Genomic DNA, 27,161 nt, shown 5'->3' with positions numbered 1-27,161 from the left:
GCACCTCTAGGTGCTAGCTCAGGATAGGCATATCCTACAGGTATGGAGAGCTACACAGAGTCACAATTTAAAATCACCTGGAAACAGCAAAGAAATTCTACTGGCTCAATAGCCTTGTGCCATTAATTTGCTCTATGCAACAGCCTGACAAAACTAAGTACTTCCTGAGAGCCTCAACATACTGGAGTACCTTTAATGGGTCACATTCAGCAAAAAAAAAAAAAAAGAAAAAAAAAAGTGTCAAAAATTTAATCATGAATTGTCATAAAAGACCTAAACAATTATGGGTATGTGATATGCAAATACCACTTGTGGTCCAGAAGCAAAGCCCCATTAGTAAGTAACAAATTGCACTATTTGTTGCCACCGAGTCACCCTCTTAACAAATATGAAACATCACCTAGGGACATTTTGGCATTTTAAGCTTACAGACATGAAATATTCAAAACTTATCAGAATCCTTCCAATCCAACCACAGGAAGTCGTTAAAAATAATAATAAAGAAAAAGGGGGATAATCAGTTTTATTGTAAACATTCAATATACTCAAAAAAATACATGGAAGACTGGAACATTGTAAGGAATCATACTCTGACTTCAGTTATTTATTTATTACAAAGAGGCTATTTCCAAGAGAAGTCCACTCCTCGCTCTGTCTAAAATACAGATTGTTCTGCCTGCCTTCACTCATTTCAGAGGGAAATCAGCCCTGGGTTGTGCTTATATTCTAATTTTATTCAAAAATAGAACGTAAATATTGGAAGCTTTTTACCTTCCAATGTAAGGATGTAAGGATGTAAGGTTTATGATGCAGGGAGTTTGTTCTGCTCTGAATGTGCAAAATACTTCATACAGTGTCTGAAATCTCAGAAAGTGCTGCAGTAAAATACAGTAAATAAAAATACAACACTTTGCAATAGTATAAGTGATTATTTAAAAAGCCCAAAACAAACAGGGTACTGACAACTCTTTGTCTTCAGATGTCACAGACTGTCTCCAGATAAATTCATTTTCTGGTGAATTAAACAAAATTTCTTCATAACAGCTACCCTGATTATGACATCTGCATTTCTGAACACATTTAATTGTAGATCTTTACTCTTCTAGAAGGAAAACTAAGCTGTTCTAGTCTAAAAGAGAAACCATCTCCATAAAACTACATATGATGCAAAATATCTTGGCTTAAAAACAGATTTACCTTCTCATAAATTTTCTTCATTAATTCCTCAGCCTCTTCATTTGCAGCTCGTGCTTTTTGGCATTGAGCCTCCATTGTCTTCCTAGTTTCCAGATTACACTCAGCTGTTAAAGCCACCATCTTCCTTTCATACTCCTCTTGAATCTCTTCCTCCATTGCGAGAAATCGCTTTTTGAAAACTGAACTTATCTTCTTCTCCACATGAGGAACGAGGCTGTGATTTAAGACCATGTTCTTCATCATCATAGCAATCACTTCTTTACAGATCTGTGTTCGACTGGCCTCCAGACCAGCATCTGCCCGTGTCAGGCTGGCAACCTCCAAACTGTGCAAAGGTAATCAGCACTGTTACAAATCGCAGATTATGGGAAATTTCTGACAGAAAACAAGATCCTTGTATCTAGAGCATTCAGTCTCTGGATTGCATCTAGATTCACTCAATACTGGCTAATGAAATGGCAGTCAGAGATGTGCAGGAATATCACAGTATATGAGTTTATTAATCATGATAGTAATCATTCATTAAACAACAGGGTGAGTCAACTTCTACTACAGCAACTTTAATGAAGTATGTCCACACTTCCATTTCCATGTCACACAGAAAAAGAAAAATCTCTTCTTTAGTAATACTCAAAACACTCCCTCAGATAAAAGCCAATAAAAATATCTGACACATCCCTCCCCCCCAAAAAAAACTCAACCCGCTATCTCTGTTGGGAAGCAGATCAAATGGACACCTAAATAGACTACACATTTTACTGACTTTGTGAAATAGTTCTAAACTCACTGACCCATCTAGATTGATACACCACTGTTTCATATTCTTGGCTGGTGTATTCCCTTCTCAGCAGGGAAGAGGGGACAGTTTCAATTTTATGCTAATACAAATAAAATAGCTGCTATCTGTCTCTCATGAACATTAATAGAGTTCTAGAAAAGAGATTAAAACCAGATGGAAATATAAGAGCTTTTAGAAAATGCAATATGTCATGTTGCATATAAATACATCCTCATTTATCTGTAGAGTTAAATTGGAATTAGAATTATTTTAATTTCATATACAATGTAATTACTCTAAATTCTACACCTGAACTCAATTCTGCACTGGAAAATTCAATGGATTTTGCTCCTGAATGTCAAATTACATGAATACACAACACTGTATACTTCTGGGTGTGGGCCACATATACATTAATTTCTTTAGGACCTAAAAAACATACTTTAAGGAGCTTAAACCCATTCATTTTTTTTTTGCTTACGTTAAATTATTGGTCTAATTTTTCTACAGAAAAATCTCAGAATAAATTTCAAATCCATAGCAAAGATCTTGGTAAGAAAAGATCTTGGTAAGAAAAATTGCAAGAGAATGGAACAATATTGCATTCAGAATTGTATAAATGAAGATATGCAAATCTAGAAACACTTTGCTTTTTTTGTCAAACTTTCTTTTCCTTATGAAAGCAAGTAAAGTTTAATTAAAAGTAAACTACTGACATATCATCATTGCCTCCCTGACAGCACAAGAGATGTATTCTCCCCTCTTGAAATTGATGGGATGGACTTGTTTTCTTACAATGACTCAAATACCTGAAGTATCTGGGAGACTAGCTTTGAAATGTAATCATCTACCACAGACTGATTTTCTGTTGCAATTTCCCGACACCACAGAAACACACTGCTGATGGCTGTCCTCATCACAGCAATCTGCTGCAGGGCTGGCTGGTTGGCTACAGCTGCTAAACCGTCTCCGTTTTACCCCCTCTTCCTTATATACAGGAACTCCTCTTCCTTATATACAGGAACCCCTCTTCCTTATATATAGGAATTCCTTCAATTGAAGTACCATGAGCCTGAAACATTTCTCACTGTAATCTGAAGATCCTGTAGGAGCTAATATTTGCTATAATATCCCCAAAGCAACACAGGCATCCAGCTTCTCTGTCCTGTCTACAGATGAACACTGCAGCTGGAGGTACACAGCTTTCTTGGTAACATTTCGCCTACATTCATACATTCAGGGCACTGATCCCTGGGGAGAGTCCTTCTTGTTACAGGACAGAGGGGCAGGCGATGGCAGGATCAAGGTAACAGGATGCTGAAGCAACACAGCAGATACAGATGTCTGTTTTCTCTTAAGTCATTTTGCTTACAGTCTCAGGACTTTTGATGACACAGCCAGCTATTATCAAGCTGTTTTTCACAACTTGAAAAAAAGAGTTGTGTAAATGTACTTAGACAAAAACAAGGAATCAGAGAATGGGAGCGTTTTGCTATAATATTTCTCTAATGGCTGTGAGGCAGTGGTAGGAGGCTTTCTTTTATAGATTCACTAATTCATTACTAGCCGGTAAGATCCAAGGCACCAAATTTATTTTTCTGTTTTACTTCCTGCTTTAAGTTCAGCAGCTCTTATTTAATTGAAGCATATCTGTCTTCTGTGAGAAACATCCTGGCTTTCAAGCATCCCCTAACAAAGAACTAATATTTTAATCAATTGTTGCACTAGGTAATTTCTCCAAAGAATGCCTCATCCTCAGAATTTTATGAGTTACAATTTTCTTTGTTTGCCGGAACAACAAGTTCCTTAGTCATTATTTTTCTGTTCTTCAAGCATGCAATGATAGATGGTTGCCACAGCACCTACTAACCCTTTCTTACTGAGATGTGAAAGACTGAATTCCTCATCTCTCTCCTTGAAAAGTAACACTTCACAGCTCTACCACACTGTTACATAGTTCATAAGATAATTTATTCCTTATCACAAATACAGGGTTTTTTTAAAGCATGACTCAAAGAAGATTAAAGCTATTCCTCACCCACCTCCCTGTTACTTTTCCACTCTTCTTCATCAGTGATCCCAAGAATGAAAACCAAAATGAAACACTATCAGAACATTTCCTGTTATCTTTCCCTTGGTCTTCCCACAGCACTTCTTCCTACTTGCTGCAAGTCATTACAGACTCAACTTGATTCAATTTCCAGCAAGATTCCCATGCTCCTTTTCATCCTCAAGGAGAACTACAGTACCCCAGTAAGTCCACATGATGCAAAATGCAGGAGGAGCAATGGTAATAATCACCTGATGCTGCTGTGTCAGCAAGTGAATAATGAGGCTCCTGGGATCTCAGGTGTATTTAACCTGCAACTCACATTCTTATCTTCCTGACAGCACATTGGTGAAGAAAGCAATGGAAGAGAAGTTTATGAACTGTTCCACCAAACCAAGGGTAACAGCAGAGAGAAAATTACATAATTACATAATTACAAGTCATAGCTCTCCCAGGTCACATCTTTGAAGACAGCACCCACACATCACCTTTTGGCAGTGGCAGCTGAAGAAAGGTTGTGGCTGTAAAAACTTGAAAGCTCCCTTCCATCTGATGTGCTCTACTTCTGGTCCATGACCTTCAGATAGCAGCCAGCAGAAATGAGACAAGCTCATCACACACATCAGAAACCTTGCTTCAAGCTCTTTACTCAAAACAGAGAGGTTGAGGGCACCCCTAGCATGCTGCTTCACATGAACAGTCAGTAAATCAGGAATCCTATACATATAATAAACTGAATGCTTTCATTTGGTTTCAATTCAGTGTTTACAATCAACCAGATTAAATGTTTCACATCACACAGGAAAAAAAATTTCTAGCCTGACACTCTCCTCAAGCCATGGTGCATTTAATAATTTTCTTTAAATGCTCTGCACTCTGCTTGTTACAATAACTGATGTTTAAAAGGTCTTGCCTCACTTCCTGAGCATAATCAGCATCATAGAAACATGAAAGCTAATGAAGTACAGGTAGCTGATGGCAACCTATTGAAGAAAAAGTTGAAAGCTTTTGTTGGACAAAGCACGCAGAGAAAGGATGAGAACAGTACAGAAGGCAGTTGGCACAAAAGGGTGGGGGAAGGAAAGCTGAACAGACACATAGAAAACGAAACTTCAAACAGCAATTGTAAAGCTTTTTCACTCACTTGAAGAGAAAGAGGTTTTAAAAATCTGTTAGAGAGATCTGGAAGGGGAGAATCCCAGATGCCAAACACAGAGAAGCAGAAGGAGTGCCTGAGCAACTGATGTCCTCCATAGACCTAATGAAAGAATACAGGAAAGCAGCTGAGGTCAGGAAACCAAACATAGTTAATTCAAAAAAAGACAGACCAGAACACAACACACTACAAAAAATGGAAACCACTTATTAATGACCAAGTAATTGTGTCTTTAAGAGTTATTATTCAAATTACAGGCCCACAGAGAGAATTTCTGCACAGGAGAACCTAGAGCTGCTGAATTTAACAGTCATAAAAATAACTAATGGCTTTCAAACACATTTTTAAAACTTTTTTTCTGAATTTAAAGATAAGAAACTACTGTGACACAACTTTCTGAAGTCTAAAAGGGAGAGAGAAGCATTAAACAAATTCCCCTTCGATGACATTTTCTCATCAAAACAGAAAAGCCTGTCAATCTCAGAAGGCTCATCTCTCCTCTGCCAATGGAAGCTAATTAGTAGCACAAGTATTACAAAAGTATCCAGAGGAGACTGGAGCTCTGTGGTAGCTGTTTCTGTACAAGCACTGCTTCAAATACACAAGGCTCCTGAAAAGCATGTAATTAACTAACTTAAAGCCATTTGTGGACACTTTGTCTTCACTGTTTCCACTTCAGCAGCGACTCAGAGCCCCAAGACACAGCAGCTGCACCAAGTCCTGATGGCGAGGAGAATGGAAAGAAGGAATGACAGACAAACCACCCAGACAAGCACCCCAGCCCAGTGGCACCTACTGTTACAGCCAGAGCAGCACGTCCTGTACCCACGGGCACAGTGACGATGGGACAGCTGCAGTGAGGAAAGAAATGGGAGGACAACATCCAGACATTATGGTCCATGTTGCCTTGTCACACTCCAGAGGAGTGAAGATGGAGAAAGAGTCAGACAAGAAGAATCAAAAAGAAACCAGTTCCTGCAGTGCTGGCTTTAGTCACAGGAAACAAAGAAAGCCAATTTGAGCATAATGGGCATTAGAGGTCTTCAAAAGCTGTTGATGTGCTTGTTTCACAAATTATCCATTTACTGAGGGATTAGTAATACAGTATCAGTAAGCTGGGCTATCTTTTGGTTTTTTGTCCGTTTAGTTTGTTGTTGTGTTTTGTTGGTGGTTCTTTAAAGAATGTCAATGTGACCCCTCTGTGCAGCCCCATACATTCCTCCCTTCAACACCTCCCTCCTTTTTTCCTTCCTTTGCATTTCATGCTCTTCTGCTGGGTCCAGTCTCAACAGAGGCTGTAAACACTTCAGGGCTGGGATTTACACAGCTGCAGCATGATAAGGCACAAACCTCTGCAGGAGATTCCAACTGTACTAAAGTAGAAGCAGAGGCAATGGAATGAGGTCTGAACACCCACCCACAGCTACTGACTGCCCAAGCCCAAATTCTTCTAGCATGCCAGTGTGAGATGTGTTGCATTTCCCTGGTCCCTGCCTGCTGCCAGGTTGTGTTAGCACAGGTCTGAAGACATTCTGTGATACACCACTAACTGCACTGGCCTGCAGCCAGCTCTGAACTGGGCAAGTTCATCCATCAGTCCTGTGGCACTTACACAGCCAAGCGTGAACTCAGCACAGCTCATGCAGCAGCCCACAGAGAATACAATCATCAGTAAATGAAATTGCTAAGAAAGGTACATGAGGACTATCTAAGGATGCTTTTACTTGGGTGAGTCACAGGTTAAGTTTAGCTTTCCAGAAGTCAGAATGCTGACAAAACCAAAACCAGGATTCCTGATATACAGCCAAGAAATAATATATAAATAAAAAATGGAAAAAGATGAAAAATTGAGCTGAGAGACCAGACGGTCTTCAGAAAACAAAGATTCATGAAAACTTGATAGAAATTCTAAGCATTATATCTGGCAGCAGTTTCACCTACCAGATTACTTTAATTCTCCACAGCAATATAAAGAGAGTATTTCAATTCTTACAATTATATGTTTAGAAAACATTTTTAAAATGCAGCATTTAAGACACTGAGAACCTCTGCATTGCTTCCAGAAAATAAGAAATATGACAGACAAATCAATGATCTTCAGAAAATCAACTTTAAAAATACATCTACCTGCAATACTGCTGTTGCAACACAGTTCAGAAAATGGTTATTTCACTCTTTTGCTCAGAAAAGCAACTATGCAAAAAGAGTGTATGAAAGATCCCAATTCTGCTTCTGGTGAAGACATCACCACTGACTTCAAAAACACCAACTTCAGCCTGGATACTAACAAAATAATAAATATTATTGCTATATGCATTATGCATTAATGCTTGAGGAGCTTCCAACTCTGCTATGATCTCCTCAGATTCTTCTGATCTATGCATGCAGCGTGAGTATTCAGATGACAGAAATGGTAGGAGATATCAATCTTCATTAAAAATTATATGGAATAAAGCATCAGGCACAGCACAACTCTCAAAAGAAGACTCTCTTCTGGATGAGATAAATTATTCCAGGTAGACAGCAGAAATGACCCTTATAATTCTAAACACTTCACAGTTAGCCAACATCAAAGAAAAGTGGCATTTTTAAGATGAAGAAAGATACGTATTTATCAATTTTAAATTACTTGTTTTCTTCAGCTCCCCAGTCTTACAGGTTCCTATCGCATATTAAGCAGTTGATCTCTGATAAAAAAAGAGTATAGTTTACACACTTGTGAAGTTTCTAGCAGCATTCATAACACAGAACCACAAATGCAGGGTTCAGAGTTCACAGCATGAGCATTCACTGCATCTTATAAAGTGATTACTATTTAGTTATACTCCTGCATTGTACACATTTCACAAAAAGAGAGTACTGAATATGCTCTCCCTTCAAAAATTCTCAACTTTTAATTACATTCTTTCCAAGTTATGAAAAACAGAAATTTAGCTCCTCTTTTTTTTTTTTTTTTTGTTCTAACTATGTAACCATTTCTCACTATTTTCTGTGTAGGAATAGTCAAGTCTAGGTGCTATGACAACATGATCATTTATAGCCCATCCCTGGTGGTATTCACAGCCAGGCTGGATAAGGCCTTGAGCAACACGGTCTGGTGGGAGGTGTCCTTGATTATGGTGGGAGGGTTGGGACTAGAGGATCTCTAAGGTCACTTCCAATCCCTTTAAGATTCTATGGTTCTGTAATTTTTACCTCCAGTTTAAATTCAGGGCTTAAAAAAAATAAAACATTTGCTCCATAGCAAATCAAACTGGCATGTGCAGCAAGAAATTTAGATTTTAAAAGAAAAAGTGAACTTCTAAGATCATGGTAAATCATTTTTATTTTTTTATCAAGGCTTTTTTGAGACAGTTTGATCCCGTTCTTTAGTACATTGGCCTGAGTTTCCTCTACCACAGGAAACAATCAGCTGCAATGTACACATATTACTTACTCATTTACTAAAATAATTGGCAGTACGTATTGTGTACCAGCAATCGGGTTCAAATTCAGCTAGAGCTTTGACAAACTCAAGGAAGCATAGCTGTACAAAATGAAGGTTAAAAAAAAAAGGTGTAGTAGTGGAAAGCCATTTAAAGAAATTAAGTTCTCTTTAACATATCTGTATCTTTTGAGACTATGAGAATGGTTAACCTCCATCACACCGGACACAAACCCAAATTGCTCAGCTTTCTTCATATTCTCCTGTAGACATATAGAAAAAGAGACCCGCAACATTTTGGAACATGATCTTCTAGTGTGCCAGTCAAATATCCAAATCATAAAGCTTCCCTCATTAGTGTTCACTGCCCAGAAGCCAATATTCAGTAATACACACAGCAAGGAATCCACTGAGAATAAAAGTTAAGCTATTTTGCTGCATAATGTACATCAAGGATATAACTTATTAAGACAAAAGTCACAAAATGAGTAACCAAGAAGCTTCCTTATGAAACATTAAAAGTATGTTTTGTTCTCTAGCCAATCCTCCTGACACTCCAAACTGCCTACACTCCAAAGCTGTCCCTGTCCATAAATATCGAACACATGCTCCTGATGTATCTCCTGAACGATTTGGCACTGTCACTTCTTAAAAGAAATATCAGCTTTATGTTGCAAAGAAGAAAATAACATGTGGCTCTTACTTTTCAGAGTATTTTTCTCATTTGTATCTGACAGACCAGAATGATTCCAGCCATGAGAGTGCAATGAAAAGGATGTTATCAGTTATGCTGGCAAGCTTGTATGTGTGTCACATAGACAAAAAAGAAACATACCTGCACCAAAACACCCAGAAGGAATTACTGAGCTAGCATACAAGCAAGATGATGTTGGTTGGCTGAAAATACCTATCATCACCCTTTCAATCATCTTTCATGGCAGGAATCACTGTAACTCTGGATACCTTTGTGGTCTATCTACTATCCTCACCTTGGAAAAGGAAAAGATAGCTTAGAAGGTGAAGCAGGTTAGTGAGTGTTGACTAATGGGCATCTAGTTTATTCATTGCAATGCTCTACCTCTTTAGAGGTAAAAAAAAATAAAAACTGAGGAAAGAAAAGGAAGCAAGAGACATATGCACTAACTTCATAAAAACATTAAAAAACTTCAGCCCCTGGAGACATACTCAAATAAGGATACGAATCCTGTTTTATAGGTTTAGAAATACACCTATTATAAAAATAAACCTTTAGAAAGGTCTGCAAGAATATTTACCTTTCGAATCCATAATGTATCTGAAAATAGTCCGGTATTTTTTTCAACCTAGCTAGATCCTGACTATCCCTGAAATAAATTAATGCTAAAGTGAGTTAAAAAAAAATGTTTGATCCTGTTCTTCTTAATATTCATAAAATTATTTTCAGGATAAGCCTTCTCAAACCCTGAGTTTCTATACAGTTATAAAAGCAAGGACCAATATGCAATTTACAGAGGTAAGTTCCCAATTATCAGGGAAAGGCAGAAAATAATAATGCTGTTAGTCATCCTTCAAGAAAGAAAATTTCATCCATGGTCCTGTAACTTTTCAGCTTCTACAAATTTTATAGTTGCATAATGCTGCCTTTAACCTCATGTACCAGGAGATAATGGTAAGACTGCATAAGCAACATCTGCTCATCCTCACATAAGACCTTTTTATAAAATTCAGCCGAAGAACAGATGACCTTTAACAGTGGCATGTTTTTGTCAAAAAGCCTTTCAACAGTACCAGGAGTGTTTCTCTGCTCTAGCCAGTGGTCCCAGCAATCACAGGTACACGATATCTTTCTGGCAGCACTACAAACTGTCACACCTTAGATTCTGATCCAGCTGTTTTCAAAATACACTGCTGAACAGTAATGCTGGCACTCAGCAGGGGGTCTCCTTTCTAGGACAAAAGCCACCCTTTTGTTAAGCAATAGTAGAAGACTGTTTCAGTATTTTCTTGCACACCAAGAAGTTTCCCTTCACATAGTGAACCACAGAGAGACAAAGCAAGGTGTTTATTTGGATTGAAAAACACACTCCAGAGGAGTGTGCATGTCTAAGGCCTAGATGGTGTTGTGACTTCTACAAGTGAATCAACATAAAATATGATGGCTTTCAGTTCCCATAGATGATTGTCCAAAACAGTTCAAAAACCTAAGGTAATACATGTGAACAAACACTATAAATAAAAAGAGGAAATACTCAAAACATATTCAAAGGTTTGGCTGATGATAAAAATAATAAATGTGATGTAATAGCAGTGAATTCTTACTCTTCTAAAGCCTGATGCATGTTCCCAGGTTCTTCAAAGGACAGAATATCAATGATTTGGTCATTCATAATTATATCTTCACTAAAGAGATCACCTGAATTAAATTGAGAATGCTCCAGTTTGTGACTTTGGCTGAGATCAGGCTGTATCTCCTAACAAAAAACAAACAAACAAACAAAAAAAAAAAAAAAAAAAAAAAGGAGAAAAAGTAGCAAATTTTAGGTTATAAAAAAAATGTATAGTGAGTGTCTGATCTAATTTTAATGCAGTTTAACCCTGGGTGAGCAGGTTTCTACTTATCATCAAACTGTAAAGCTGGAAAGAGTAGAAAGAGGTTGTGCAATTCAGATATGTATCTGAAATCAAAGATACTACTTTTATTTCAGACTCATCTTTTTTAGTATGTAACTGATCTGGAATACAGATTAAGAAATGGAGAACACAGAACACTTGTGAAAGTCATCTAGGAAGTTTTCTTCCACTTTAAATTTTCTAGGTAATTTTAAAAAAAATTGCTGTGGCATACAAATTACATATGGCAACATTACAGTATTATTAGGTGAACAACATGGAAAAATGAATCCTATCCATGATGGAAGTGATTCAGTTTGCAGAGACTTCAGACTGAGGGCTAATAATATTGTGTAAAAACCCCATTATAAATATCTGATGCTAGACCAAACTGGACCTTTTTTACTAATTCATTGTCACTATTTCTTTTGTAAAAGGAAACAAGTTGCATCCTTTCTACTTAAAGAGATTCATTTTTCAGACCTAAAATAAATGAGAGTTATTGATGGTGTAATTTTCAACAGCAGAAAGGCTGTAAGCGATTTGTGAGCTACTCTGGTCAGTCCAGAGTATGAGAGATCCACCCTTTTTGCAGACAAAGGGTTCGAAGCTCTCAGCACACCTCTCTTGGGACTGCTCCAATCACTATAATATTCTCACTAAGGTCTCTAGCTCCCTCCCAATGAAGTTGTTATAGTTTACATAACCACAAAAATAATTAACAGTAGGAATGGCTGGAATTGCACCAACTTGATTAGTACTATCAGATTCTGTATTTTCTTTCTCTGGGCAATATTTACTGAAATACTTCACACTGGGACAGAACAATGAAAATACTTCATCCTCAATCCTATCTGTTTTGCTTAATCACTGAAGATATTACTGCACATTGAAGAAACGAAGACCAAAATTCAAATCCCTATTCCTATAATCAGAAAAACAAATTGCACCAAAGTTGCTGTGTTCAAAATAAGTTGTTTACTCCTTTGGCAACTTCTTATAACCCAGAGACATCCTGCTTCTAATTCTGAGGGATGGAGGGGAGGAAGAGAAGAATATGGAAAGAAATGAACAGGCAAAGGGTAATCCCCCTCTGATCTAGAGCCAACATCCAGCTACTAACAGCAGTTTTTTTGATCAGGGTATCATTCTTACACTCACCTCTAAACCTGACTGCACTAAAGTTTAGAGGATGTAGAGATTACATTACCTGTGAGCCAAATCCATCACTTGGTGGCTTCTTATTCATCTTCAAAAACTCTTCAGACAATCTTAGCAAGTTATATCATCACATATGATCAGTGAAAAAAATTAAATAACCTACCCTGACAGAGAGTACAACTCACCTGGTTTTTACTACAGAAACTCCATTTTAAGATTTGGGTTCGGTAAATGATGAAAAAGACAGCACATGTCAACACAAGGGAAACAAAAAAAGCAATGAAGAATGCTGAAGCACTGATGGCATGGCTGTATAAAATCTGAAATGAAAATATCATTTAATTAAAATGTTATTTTTAATATATAAAAAGGTCAGATCATAACTGTAATTCAAAGACTGTAACTGTAAGCAAACTGTAAATTATTTTTAAATGGCTTCACACAACTTCAGGATTTCTCAGCTGTATGTTATTACTACATCTTGATGAATATTTTCAAACAAGTGTGTATTTTCAATAGGTTTCCAAATCAGCACAGTTTGCTATGTTCACCTTTGTCCAAATTAAATTTGCTATGTTCACCTTGTCCTGTGTAATTCAAGCAAGAGAACCCCACAGACTGCATTTTTTTGCTTTGACTTTTGGGTGCCCTGTACTTAATAGCCTATTTTCCAAAGCTGCCACTCTCCTAAGAAGTCTCATTGAAATTTCTGGCATTTGATATTGCTCATAGGCTCTGGAAAGTCAGTCAGATGTTGGCTACTTTGATTAATGGCCATTTCTTGATTCAATGAAACTGAGTAAAAAGCATAGGGAGAAAGCATCAATATGAGTTCAGAATAAACATGCAACTGACACCCACCCAATCTGTGTGCAGCCTTGCAGCTTCTGCATTAGCCTGAGTCAGAAAAGGCTGGCAGAACCATGAGCCACAAACAACTTTTTAGACCTTTCACTTTAGCTCTGAATCTTTAAATTGAATTGCATTAAAAATTAATTTTTACTTCGTGCTCTATGTAGCAAAAGTTAATTCTGTGTTTGTTTAGTTCTATGAGATCTTTCAATGAAAAACATAGCACAGCTATTAGTATAATGTTTCACCACTGATCATTCTGCTGGGCCTAGGAACTGTAAATAATTAACATGCTGCTTGCAAGCTGGTTTTGGTTTTTTCTTGGAACAGAAACCTGACAGCATTCCACAGAGTCAATGGTAATTCTGCATAGGAAACGATATTCAAACATGGCCCACAATTTGAAAATTGTTTCTTGAAATTGGACACCTCTGTCACATCAGGACTCTGACTGAGATCCTTCCACTTTCAGGGAACAGGAGATGCTGTAGATAATACTTAGGGAAAAAACAAGCTGCTTTGAATCCACTTCATCATTTTGTCTGAACCCACTTGCATTTATCTAATTTCCATGCACTCTGAAATTTAAGGATCTCTCTCGCCTTCTGGGGAAAGCAAGTATCTGGTGAGGCTATGGATTCAGTGAAGCTGGAAAGAAGCTGCTTAAGAAGCTGCTTTTCTTTTGGTGAAGAAAAAGCACTGGCTATGCTGTACTATGACTCTGTACTTTATAAGTAAGAGCTGAGACACATGGTGGGACAGTCACCCTGCATCAGGGCAGGCAGTTTTGTCTGTGCTTTTATACTTAAAGAAAATGGGCTCTGGAAAGACAGTCCATGTCTTTGGGGGGGACCTGTCAGTCCAAGCAGAACACTGCAGGTGCTTAATGCCATCTGAAAGCACCACAGCAGATGGTGCAGGGGAGGTGCCAGAGCCCTGGCTCAAGTCAAGACCAGTGTTGGCCCTGCAGAACGACCTTCAAACCACGGACACATCAGCAGGCCTCAAAAGCCATTCCTTAAGCCAACTTCTAAAGCCATCCCAGCAGTGGGAAGAGGCATTACAGGCCCAAGCTTCTTTCAAGAACTGATATGCTCCCACTGCTTTGCATGATGGTGAGGGAAGCAAACCTCATAGAAATCAGTGTAAATGAATTACTATCATCTCTCCCATGCAACAGGCTCAGATGGGAAAACTTCCCTTTTCACCAGTGTCCCATGCAGCATCAAACTCGCCCAGCCAAGGGCACAGGCACAAAGTACTGACAGGCCCTGAAGCACTGTGGGATGACATCTGGCATGGATACTCAGATGAGAAATACTCATATTTTTTTCATAACCCACAAAATTACCTTGTTCCAGGAAAACAAGCACTTTCTTCCAGTGGCACAGAAGAGAAAGGGTTTGTAAAACTTTAAAGAACAGCATAGTATCTGAGTGTTCAAGCAAATCATGTGAAAGCTGATGGGACCAATGCAGCATGACACTGTCATTACTATGTAATTAATTCTTCATTTGTCATTCCCAAATACTGTCCACTTAGTCATATATGTGCATTGGCTTTAACATATCAATGAACAGGCTTAAATAACTATTTTTAATAAATAAATCGGAGATGGAGAGCATTTATGACAGCTGACAATATGAGTGAAATAAAATATATCACACCTTCTCCAGCTAATCCTAATTTCCTTGCACAAACTGGTTTAATTGCAAAACACCTTATGCTTGGCCAGAGCCCAAAGTCAAATATTATGCATGTGAAACATGATGTGTTAAATAATTTCTAAGCTTTATTTTTCAAAAAATTTATGGTATTTTCCACACATCTTTACCACACATTTTAGTTACAAAGCCTAAGTTCAAATGCAGCTGAGCTAATTTTACCTACATACGGAACAGTTCACAAGAACTTTTTGAGGTCTAACTATCAAGTTCAAATTGGAAAAAATAATAAGAACAGTAAAAAGGTTTTACGCATAATAACAGATTGCAGAAATTTTCATGGTCAGTTGAGACCAATGCAGCTTACAGTCTTGGCTTAAGACATCAGTATCTGCTGCAAATCAATTCACACCAAATTTAAAAAAAAAAAACATTTATGAGGTTATTTTTCTAACCCAGTCAGCTACTTCATGGTTTACACCTCGAAGAGTTTCCAAAAAACTGATTTATGGCAAGTCCATTTGTAATTCTTAGCTATACAAATGTCCAATCATTTTAAATATTACTAGATCTTTATCCAGGGACTATGAGTTCTCTAGCTTATGTATAGTTTTAGCTCATGTCATGTTTAATCATGGCATTCATTTTAACAGAATGGGCACTTGGTCTTCAATTACAAGAAAGCCACGTCTGGACATGTTATCTATTACAATAATAAAAGCTGAGAAGGCAGAGATCCCAGCAGAAGAGAATACTGGAACAAGAGGCCCCTGTGCCCAATCACCAGACTACTTATGCTAAAGGCAGAGAGAAACTCACGGGACAGGTCCATGGAAGGAATGAGTGGTCTAGTGCTCAGGATCTATTCAGGCAAGCACTATCCACATGCACAGCCATGGCAAAAATGTTCTGTGGTGAAACAAACTCTTTGCTTCTGCCTGAAGACAAATAATCCCAGTACTCTTGCCAACCAAGCCACAGATTCTTTAAAAACAATCCCTTACAGCAGCAGCCTGTCAAATTAATGAGAGGCTGGGGGAGAGAAACAAATTTGGTGAAGGGATTACTCTAGCAATGAAACTGATGGATGAAGTAGAGAGTTTTTTAATAAAAAAACTATCTACAAGAATAATAGTGCTGCAATCAATGCAATTTTGAAGGTTTATTTGGCCTGTTAAAAACGACTTTTCAGAATTACTTCAGAAGCCAAGGACAGAAAGTCATATTGGAAGAATGACTAGTTAAAAATGAAAGGAAGCATAAACTATGCCACTCTTTCCAGAGTTTTATTTGTCAGGCTTGAGTATCAGCATCATACAGAAACCTTTCCCCAATGGGTGGAGGATACTTTTACCCTTTTGGAAAAACAAAAAGCTTTCTCATGGCAGTTAGGCACAGCAGCAGGTGAACATAATCCTCATCACGGTTTCCTATGCCTGGATGATTACTCAAATGAAAGAACATGGCAAGGAGCATAATGGCATTTTTAGATTTTTCCATACCAAATATTGCCTTTTTAAGACAAAAAAAAAAAGACCCTTTATGTTGAGTCCTGTTTTGTTCCTCTTAAAATGTGTGAAGGCAGAACCTGTGTATGATTACTAGCCAATAGCTGAGTGATGGGACACAGGTACACAAGTACATCCTTAGCTCCTAGGATTTACTTTAGATTGTCCAGAAGTATAAGCAGGAGAGTCAATGTAATACCAAATCACAGAATGTACCTTGGTCTTTTCTTCTTCCGTTATGGTAAGTGATGCTGTCAATGATATGAGATGTGTTCTATTCTGAGAGAGATACAAAAAATTACCTGTATTAAAAAAAAAAGCAAAATCCACTGGCAAACAACCTAGAGTCTCTAGAAAAGCCTAGAAAAGCCTCTCCTTGGAAGATTAGCTATACTTCTCATTAAGCTTAAAGCTGAAATAAATCTGAAAGGAAAATGCAGTGTACTTAGCGGTAACACTAAAAGACATGGAAGCAGCTGCTCTGTGGGATACACTCCCCATATCCCAGTGCACAAAGTATCACATTTTTCTTTGCTATAAAATCTGAGGAGGCACAGAACAGGAGCCACAGTCAGTAAATACATAAATCTCGACTTTTACCATGCCCTGTTTTTCTAAGTTTTCCTCTCCACCATTCTAGTACCACTCCCCATACACATGGAACACCTTTTCCTCCAAAACCAAGGAGAAAGGCAATTAAAAGCGAAATACATCTGCAAGTTATAATTACATATAATTATGAAAACCACAGAAAAACCATCAAGCCATATTTAAGAACTAAAAAATTTTACTTTGGCATAAACCACTTGTCCTGTCTCCTACTCAAAGCCAGGCTAACTCCAGCATTAGACCAGTTGTTTCAGAGCCTGATGCAACAGAGTTCTCAAAATCAGCACGGATGGAGATTTCTCAGCTTCTCTGAGAAATCTTTCAGACACAGAAAACTCTTATACTGAAAGGTGTCTTTGTTATGAGCAATGAGGCTCTTCCTTTGCTGCAACATGTTTTTCAGTTAAAATAAATTATTTTATTATAAAAATATGGCAAAACTTTCAATCTCTCTGAGACTTCAGGAATATACATGTAAGTATGTGGGGACACTTATTTCCAGGACAAAACAATAAACTGGTGAGAAATATGAAAAGTATAAAGAAAGACTACAAGGCAACACAGAAAAATACTTTACTTAAGGAGGTCTAGGACTTCTTAAGCTATGAAGAATAATTCATGCATTTAAAAATTCATGGTAAACAATCAGAGAGCCTAAGAGTTTCATTTCATTACATGATGGCCTCATTGTTTAGACAGGCAAAAATCACCTTGGAGACTGGGTTTTTTTTACAAAACTTGTGAAGAGCAGAATAAAATTGTGAATAAAATACCTGTGATGCACTCCTGAAAGTTAGCTTTGCAGGCAGTGTCAAGACCCTGCCATGCCACATTTCTTCAGCATCAAGAAGTGCAGAGTAGTTGATTGCAAAGTGTTCTCCACCTATTAAACAAAGATATGGAGAGATTTGCTTTCTTACATGAAAATTTCTCAAAGATCCCTGGGGAAGGCTTGGGACAGCACTGGAAATCCTCCCTTCTGACACTGCAGATGTCACACATCCAGAGTAGACAGTTCATGGCCATCTGAGCTCAGCAACATCCTTCATATCTGCTGCCTCTAAGAATTCAAGCAAATTCAGCCCAGGATCTGGAAACTGCATTAAATGATGCCCCGACATACCCAAAAGCATTACTTTTTGATACCAAAAGTCACATGAGATTATTTTAAAATATTTTCGTTATAAAATGGACTGCCTACCTTTCTATACAGAAATCTGGTTTGCTGGATTTTCTTCCACTGCAGTATTTTTCACACTGATTTGTCTGGAATAGCTAGCTTCAACTCCAGATTCAGTAATTATAAATAAATGATGTAGCAGCTCCAACTTGGCTTACTAGATCAGATATGAAAGCCATTTTCTATTATTTTTCAAGGATAATTGTTTCCAGGAAATCCCTATGGAAAGCCAGCAATTCCTTGACATTTAAAAAAAGGCCAGCCCGCAACCACTGCTCACAATGCTGTTAACAGAAATGGAATTTGGCTATCCAACTGCAATCAGACAGCAGCCCCAGGTCTACTTATTTCCCTTTTCTATGTGGAAATCTTTCACCATAAATCTATCATAACCAGAGATACTTCCATCATAACAGGAATCAGTGAACATGTCTGAAGCTCCTGGAGAAATGTTGTGACACCCAAAAGCAAGCTGCTAATTCTCAACATGCTTGTGATTAGGAAAAAGGAGATGAAGAAATCAAGAAAGATAAAATTTAATGCACATGCACTGATTGAACTGCTACCAATTAGAAAAGGAACAAACTGACTTCACAACTGGAAAAGGTTTATTTCTCTATTACTTTCTTTGACTTTATAATTTGTTCAGTTTGGAGAGAACACATACTGCGAAGAGCTGCCTTATTTCTGGTGAATCATTTTCCCTGTTTGTATGGCCTTTTGGAGTTCCAAGGCAACTCAATACCTCAGCAAGTTGAGCTGCTACACTTGGCTAAAGAAGCCTCAAAATATGACTAAAATGCCTTTTGCAGAAATTTTTAAAAATACTCAAAATTAACAAATACAATTGTGAAAGACTCTCTTTAATTTTTGATGGTAACTTTCACAAAGTAAAGGAGACTCAGTTCTGTGCCTGGACAACTGGAAGCATATTAAATTGTTTTTCTCGGGCCAGTTCTCATAAGCCCTCGAAAAACAGTTAATACACCCAAGGATAGCTCAGCTATTGCTTTGGGGGCAAAATAAACAGGATGCCTTCTGCTGTGGTGTTAGAAACAAAAAAGGTTTAATAAAAGGCAAAATAACAAACAGAAAAACTCGAGCCAGGTACAGAGGTCTGCTCCTGGTAGAAACACTTCACAAAAGCCCCTCTTCTCTTTTGTTCTGTTCTCTTCTACCTGATTGATCAGGTGGGACTTTTTGGCTTCTATCCAATTAGATGTTCTCTAGTATTTGGTGAAGTCCCTGAGGCCCTATGAGGTGGCTTTTCACCTAATAGTTGAGAGAAACTTCTGGGCTTCTTTCCTTTTTTGGGGGACAAAGACTAGTTTTGCCACTCTGTCATTAGGGGGCACATTCCTACAGAAGCAGTTCAAAGGTGGGAGTCAAAACAGTTAACAGTGAGCTGACAGAATTGGAAACTGCAGCCTAAAACCTTTCCCAGACTTTTTCACCTGTATTAACTGATAATCAAATAACTTACACCACTATAATTAAATAAATAAACAGACAAATACTGTGATTTTAACAGATGCACTCTGACATGTGTTATGAGGGGTATTTTACTGCAAATTTTGTTACCTTGCAAGAAACTTTTCCTGTAAATCTGTATGCCATTTGTGGTCTTATTCCCGCTGTTTTTTTGAACATGTAGACCAGTGATGTTGTCCATGAGGATAAGATCTGTGATGTTTGTTGAGAGCAATGTGTTGGTGTTATTAATCACAAGTGTAATGTATGCAGTTTGAGGGTCATGTTCAACATCCACCTGAAATCAGAAACATTAGCATTAATGGTGCAAGATGGCTCTATGTGCATCTTAGCAGCAAAATTCATAGCCTTGATTACAAATAAAACTAATTATATGTGCAAACTTCTTTTTTGAAGGTATTCTGACTGATCTGCAAATGAAACTACACTCAGTTTGATCTCACACTCCCAGAGAGATTTTAATGTTTGGTATGTCAAGCTGTTGCTTGGAGACAGCGGCAGAAAGCCAGAAGGAGGAAACTCAGCTCATACAGGACCAGAAGTGCAATCAAATTCTGATTATCCCCATGATAATGCATACAACACAAAACCGGATCATAACTTCATAACCAGAGTTCCGAAAATTCTTACATTTGTACCTTTGTGCCACAAGGATGCTTCTTTTGCGAGCTTCCTCACTGCAAAGTAATTCTCTCCATGCAGTTTTGGTCTCTATTTTCCTTTCTTTCACAGCAACCCCATTCTCTGAAGAATGCCAGCTTCCGCCTTCCCACATGACAGCAGATGGAGCTACCAGTGAACTTGGGGATCCATGGCTCTGCTTCTAGTTAGCAGCGATGGTCATACACTAATCACCAATCTCTAGCAACATGCACTCATGTGATTTTATTTATGTATTCCATTAAGCCCTTAAGTCTTATTGAGCAATTATACCCTCTAAATGAAATTATTTTGAGCACAGAGTTGCTTACTGACCTCTCACCTTCCAAATTGCCTTCCTCTGTAACTCATATTAAAGCAGAATTCTCTAAATCTTTATAGGATCTATAATCATATGGTGATCTATAGTATATTCATGATGATTTATGAGGTTTAAATAATGGCACTAAATTAATAGTCCTTTAACTGACAGAATTATGATTCAGGCTGAACCGTTCTCTTTTTAGGGAAATGTCCACACTGTATGTGGACACCAGCCAACATAAAATAATAAAGGAGTCCTCATGAAAAGTGAGTTCTAAAAATATGAATTGTGATAGACTTCAGAAATCACACCAGAGTTCATGGTTTTCATAGGGTTCAATACATGTAGCTATGGTCTCATTGTGCACTGAATTCATACGAATTCAGCACAGAACCAGATGACAGCTTTAGAAATTAAGGGACAAAATTCCCAACTATTTATTGTACTAGAAGCTGCAAGCAATGTATAAAAATGTATGTATTAATGCATGTATAAAAATAGGCTTAGTTATCTTCCTGAGAAAATAATTTCCAATATCATATGCTTGTATATCATGAGTTATACCCCAACTTCTGGGAGTTAAAATCATCAAGTATTAAAAATGTGTTATATTTTGGTCAGATTTTCTTTCTCCTGGTTTCTGAACTGGCATGATGCAGTCAAGATGCCTTTCAACATTTCATGTGCAATCACAAAGGCTAGATACCTGCTTTAAAAAGCAAAATCAAAATGAAACAAGAAAAAAGTCTCAAAACCCCATTTCTTATTAATATTAAAGCCATGTTTTTTATTCCTTATTTTTGACTGGCAATCAGACATCAGCTCAATTGCAAAGGGGTTGAAGGAATTCGGCTTTCTTTTCCTTGAAATCAGCAGATGAGAATCAAGCAACAGGTATGGTTTGACTGCTCCTAGAAAGAACTCCTCTACAAAGTGCTATCCCTGTGATCAGTGACCACTGGTTACCTTCTTTAAATTGCTCCTCTAATTTGCCTGAAGATGTTTTTTCTTGCTTTTGGAGCAGATGTTTAGGCTTCCAGGCACCTACAAGAACCAAACCAAATGGAAGCCACTGATGATGCATAAGCACCTACTCTATTTTCTCTCTGCTGCTGAAGTGCCCCATGTGTGTCATCAACCCCTGCACGAGATCTCACTTCAGGTCCCTGGGAGAGTGGCATGAAAGAACCACAGCAAGAGCATGGACACGACAGGAGAAAAGAGAGAAGGAAGGATTTGCCACAGAAATAGAAAGGAATGGAGGATCCTTATTAGGAGTAAGTCAGAACAACTAGAAACAGGAAAGAGAGGAGAAAAAAAGATTATAGGATCATTGATAATCTCCAATGCACGAATGCTTAGGAGATTAAGAAACAAGACAGGCAAAAATGTTAGAAGACAAGCAATTAAATTTAAAGATTTATTTCAGCTCTGCTAAGGATTATTGCCACTGTGAAGTACTGTTATAGAAAAGTTCAAGTCATACTATGGAATGAAGCTCTTAAAGAAACACACTTCTGGAAAGAAGGAAGAAGTGGGTGCTGGAAGCACTGGTAAAATTTAAAATACCTGTTCCAATAAGGCTATTTCTATGTTAAGATGTTGGAAAAATCCTGACTCCAACAAGCAAACATGAAACACCTCTACACTCTGAGGAGCGACTCATTGCAGGAGGCGGAAAATGTGCAAAATTCACTTTATTTAAAACAGCTAAAGAGCACCATATGGCCAGTCTGCCTCTTAGCATGAAAGCATTTGTTCACTCGAAATAAGACTGAGGCAGAAGACGAGGTACGCCAAGGAAAATTAAATGTGAACTGCATTTGCAGGTGGAAGACAATCACATATAATTGTACAGCTTTCAGTAATTTACAACTAATAGCACTACAAAAGTATTTTGTGATAAAGACAGCATCTACAACACATTACCTTTAATCTCCTACAGCAGTTATTTTGCAGCTTTTAATGAGCCTGTGTGAGGTTGTGTTGTAAACAGCAGAAAATCAACATGGGACTGTTTCACAGTCTGTTCCTGAGAGGCTCTGGTATAAAAATTGGGGATCCACAGACAGAAAAGCAGAAGATTCTGTGTTACTACTTCTTATGTCTGAAATGCTTACTATTCAGGCTCATTAATCATGATATGCTGTCATTTCAATAACAACATTAGAGGTAATTAGCGCCATGAGATATGATGCCTATTCATTCTTCTCTACACAGCTGATCTGGTGAAGGTTATAATGTCACCTCTTCTGTACTGGTTACTGAATCCTCTACCCTCACAGGCACCATTTCAGTGGCTGAATTCAGACTGGTCCTAAAGTTGGATGTGTTCTCACCCTCCAGGAGACAGCTAAGATGAACTGACTGTAATTATAAAAATTCATACCTGCTTCATCAGGTGCAAAAAAAGGGAAAATACAAAAGGGAAAAAAAAAAGGAAAAAAAAAAAAAAGGAAAAAAAACAGTCCCCTAAAAAAAAATATACAACACACAGGAAAAAAAAAAAAAAAAAAAAAAAAAAAAAAAAAAAAAAAAAGGGAAAATAAAAAAGAGAAAAAAAAAAAAAAAAAAAAAAAAAAAAAAAAAAGGAAAAATAACAGTCCAGTAAAAATAAAACAGGAAGTTAGAAAACTTTCCTACAATAGGGAGGTCTTTGCTCCTCATAAGCATTTACACAAATCAAATGAAACCTTTTTTTTCATTAAATACTGTGCTGTAGGTGAGTCCCACTGAATATGCAGACTATGATACAATGGGTTTTCTATGATTGTGTGTTAGGATGCCCAAACACACAATGGGCAACACAAGGCTGAGTGCTTCACCCTTCAAATGTGTCCACACTTGACCCAGGTAGGGCACCCATGGCTGGGCCAGGGGAACATCTCAGAAGATTTATCTCATCTTGTAAAATTTGTCTATCTCTACCCAGCCTCTTGGCTGATTTTACTTGGGAGTTTATTGGGATTTGCCCATTTGCAGTTTTAGAAATTGACAGTCAGGTTTTTGCTTCAAACACAATCCAAAATGCACTGAAGCCTGAGAGATTTCACTGACTTCTGTTTGGAATCATCATTGCAAAACAGTGCCTCTCAGAGAGTAGGACCATTGTACTATCAAAACGCATATATTCCCAAAAACTCAGCATGGGCACAATCAGGTTCCCACTCTTTAAAGGTCACTTGGGCACAAACTTCCTACCAACAAGAAAAATGTAGAAAAACTTACCATGCCACATTTTTGAAGTGTTATTCCAAATTCAGAAGACACTGACATATTGGACACATCTTCAGGCTATGGAGGAAGGGGAGAAATCTACATAGTGTATGAAAACACAATTCACAAACTTCAGCAACAGGTTAAATTATATAAATAAATAAACAAACAAATAAATAAATAAATAACATTTAGAGGTACCAATTGCCTTCAAATTTAGAAGTTTTATTATCCCAACAGTTTAATCTTTTTTCTAGTCCAAATGTGTAAAAACTATTTATTCCCACAAGTAATTATTAGAATATTATTGATATATTCAGCTTTTGACTATCATGTTTCACAAAAAAAACCCACACTATGCACAAAGTTCATCAGACTATACAGTTTCTTTTCATTACTAAGTGTCCATCAGAATTTGCACAGCAATCACACAGCTGTACCCGTCACAGGAATTCTTTGGAAGTGCCAAAAATAGTTGGTGCTGCTGAAGTCATGTCAAATGAACACAATCATCTGAGACAGAACTAGAAATGTACTGACTGGATAGTAAACTCCCAACATTCAGTTTTTACGGAATTGCTACAGGCCTTACAGACACTGAATCTGGCAAACCATCTTTTACTGACCGGAAGATGACTGACGTCAGACTCCCGTTTGAACACCACCTTCTTTGTCCAAGAGGGCATCAAGGCAAACAGCGAATGGCTCCACTGGCCGTCCGAGGCTGCAGAAGTCAGCAGCTGGGGAGGGGCTGTGCTTGCCTCAATGACCACAGGTAAGGGCACTGCTGAAAACCAAGGCAACATTCAGCATTACAGCTAAGGCTGGGTCCTGCATGGCAGCCACTTGGTGCAGAGTCCAGCCAGGGAGAGGGCGCAGGGCACCAGTGCTCTGTGTGCAGGCAGAGACAGATACTCTCCCTCAAGGCACTCAAAATCATGACAAGCAACAGAGACTGAGGCCAGCCAGGAAACAGAGATGGGATTTGTTCTACAAAACCCAGCAGGAGTCAGAACAAAACTGTTTCCTCCGTAAGGAACTCCCATATACCCCACAGAAAACTTCCTGCCATTTAAATGTAAAGCATTTAATACATGAATTAAAAGGTTTAAGCCATAAGTCAACTGTTAATATTTTCACCACAAAGGAACTTTCAGCAAAGCATAAGGAATTTAAATAAACCACAGTGTGAGGGGCATCAGTGCTAAAGGTGTTCTGCTTCAAAAATGCAGTCTTCCAATTAAGCATTGACCTTGCAGCACATATTCATAACTGAAATACTTCTCAGTTGAAGAGGGGTCTCAGTTACATTTCAGTTGAAGTGCCACCAAATCAAATGCTCATAAATTTAGTAATAAGCAATATAAATGCTAGCTTATACTCTTAAATTTTTATGAAAGATTAGTCAGTAATATTAAACAAAGTAACAGGCATAGTTTTGAAATCATATCACTTTGATCTATGAAAGTAAAAGCATTTATGGCATTAATAAAAGAAGCTTATACTAAAAATAAATAATTTAATATGTTAAATTACCAAAAGATAAAGCTGCTAAGTTAAGAGAAATACGTTATGAAAATTTAAAATGATAGCTGGTTTTCTATATTCAAAGAAGTTATTTTTTTCTTTTTTGCTTAACATTATTCTCATTTATTACTTATTTTTAAATTAATTTTCAGAAATCTACATTAAAATGAACAAAAATTCCCATTAAAAAGGCAAGTAATTTTTTGAAATTACTTTTCTATGAAAAAGCCTATTACATATTAATAAAATATGAAAAGCTGAAGACACTAAAATCTCATCAATATGAATAGCAGCAGTTTTTTTGAAAAGCCACTGCTCTGTAAGAAGAATAATATAGGGAAATACAATTAGTTGCAAATAGAAAAGCATGGACAGACCAAGTCAGAACTGGACCCGTAAAAGGAGCCTTAAAGCATTAATGCACATGAATCACTGAAAATAATTCTGTTAACAGAATGAATGAGATGCAATCCTGTTGCTTACAAAACCCAGGTGGTCACACACCTGGGGAGTTTCCCTGTCCTTCCAATGTTTATTTGGAAGGGAGTAGCATATACTTGACAAAATTGTGAATATATAGGCCTGGGGAAGTTGGTGTCTATATTTTATGACCAATTTTAATTCAGTTCTCTAAGTTTTGGTTAAGTATTTAAACCACTGTTAAACAATGTGACAGACTCGGACTGTTAGGCACTGTAAAAACAACAGGGCAAACTCAGTGAGAACAGGAACATGTAGAATTACAACAAATGTCCACATATTTTTGAGGTTGGAATTTTTTCAAGACATGGCTTATTTCAGTTTCAAGACTAAGCAATGGTGCAAATCACACAGAATGAAACCAGTGCTGAATTTTCAGTGCAGTACAAACCTGCTAAATACCAATTTAAGCTCACCTAGCCATGACACTCCCCAGCAGATCCACATATACTGTATCTCACCTCCAAAGGCTTTAAATCTGTTTCTGACTACTGAATCAAGCCTCTTTGCAGTTTTGTATAAATATATTCATACACTGAAAAATATTAATTTTATATATGCTGTGTCTGTCATATATTAATGCAACTGTCACCCCATTCCTATGAAACTGGGGCACCAATTCTCCTTTTTGTTTTCTTGACTACAGGAAATGCACTTTCCTTTATAGTAAACAGAAACCCTTTATGAGCTTCTTTGTAGGGCTTTGTAAGTCAGAATTCAAAATGACAAAATGTATGAACTCTGTTCAGCAACTACTACCTTTGAAATGCTTCCTGTTTAGCAGTTCATTTCCTTCTGAAATTTGGGATGAGGGTGAACAAGAAGCGTGCAATTGCTTGGTAGAGTATCTTTTGATCTTATGTCCTGTGTAGTATAACATCTCCATGAGCACACCCAACTGCACTCTACATGTGAATGAATCTCAGTATTACTAATTACACAGATGAGTCTGTTTTCAAGCCGTGCTTTGTCATCACTTACAATCCCAAGATAATGTTCCCAACTCCCAGCAGAAGTCTCCAGGCATGTTATTTGGCTGCTCTGTCATCAGCAGCTGAAGTAGCTGAACTTTTTATGTTAAGCAGCCTCAACACTGATGATGATGACAAGGATGTTTCTGCAAATCCACTTGTATATTCCCAGGGGAAGGTTTTGCTTAAACAGACTCAACCAGTATGATGCATGTCCATACAACAACTTGCACACTGCTTTTCTCCAGAATTTTTCTCATCTTTCCTATTAATTTTTAACATTATAGTCTGTTCTATAATACTCTGGATCCACTGCCAGTACAGCTGCACTTTTCTGTGGCATT

At 37.6% G+C, this 27,161-nt stretch overlaps 1 protein-coding gene across 2 annotated transcripts in view; it reads right to left on the bottom strand.

The window, feature by feature from the left end:
• EVC2 (EvC ciliary complex subunit 2) overlaps nucleotides 1–27,161 on the bottom strand; it is a 61,646-nt gene that overhangs the window by 26,531 nt on the left and 7,954 nt on the right. For both annotated transcript variants that reach the window (XM_041459014.1, XM_041459022.1), the window contains exons 3-10: nucleotides 24,466–24,626; nucleotides 23,852–23,917; nucleotides 19,750–19,936; nucleotides 17,762–17,871; nucleotides 16,596–16,658; nucleotides 12,541–12,675; nucleotides 10,904–11,055; nucleotides 1,198–1,522 (exon numbers count right to left, since the gene is read on the bottom strand). In XM_041459014.1, coding sequence (XP_041314948.1) covers nucleotides 1,198–1,522; nucleotides 10,904–11,055; nucleotides 12,541–12,675; nucleotides 16,596–16,658; nucleotides 17,762–17,871; nucleotides 19,750–19,936; nucleotides 23,852–23,917; nucleotides 24,466–24,626 — 1,199 coding nt within the window. The remainder of the gene's footprint in view (nucleotides 1–1,197; nucleotides 1,523–10,903; nucleotides 11,056–12,540; nucleotides 12,676–16,595; nucleotides 16,659–17,761; nucleotides 17,872–19,749; nucleotides 19,937–23,851; nucleotides 23,918–24,465; nucleotides 24,627–27,161) is intronic.

This window comes from Pyrgilauda ruficollis, unplaced genomic scaffold (assembly GCF_017590135.1).
Source record: "Pyrgilauda ruficollis isolate IOZ18807 unplaced genomic scaffold, ASM1759013v1 scaffold1, whole genome shotgun sequence".
NCBI classification, from domain to species: Eukaryota; Metazoa; Chordata; class Aves; order Passeriformes; family Passeridae; genus Pyrgilauda; species Pyrgilauda ruficollis.
This window is presented reverse-complemented; position numbering and strand designations above follow the sequence as displayed.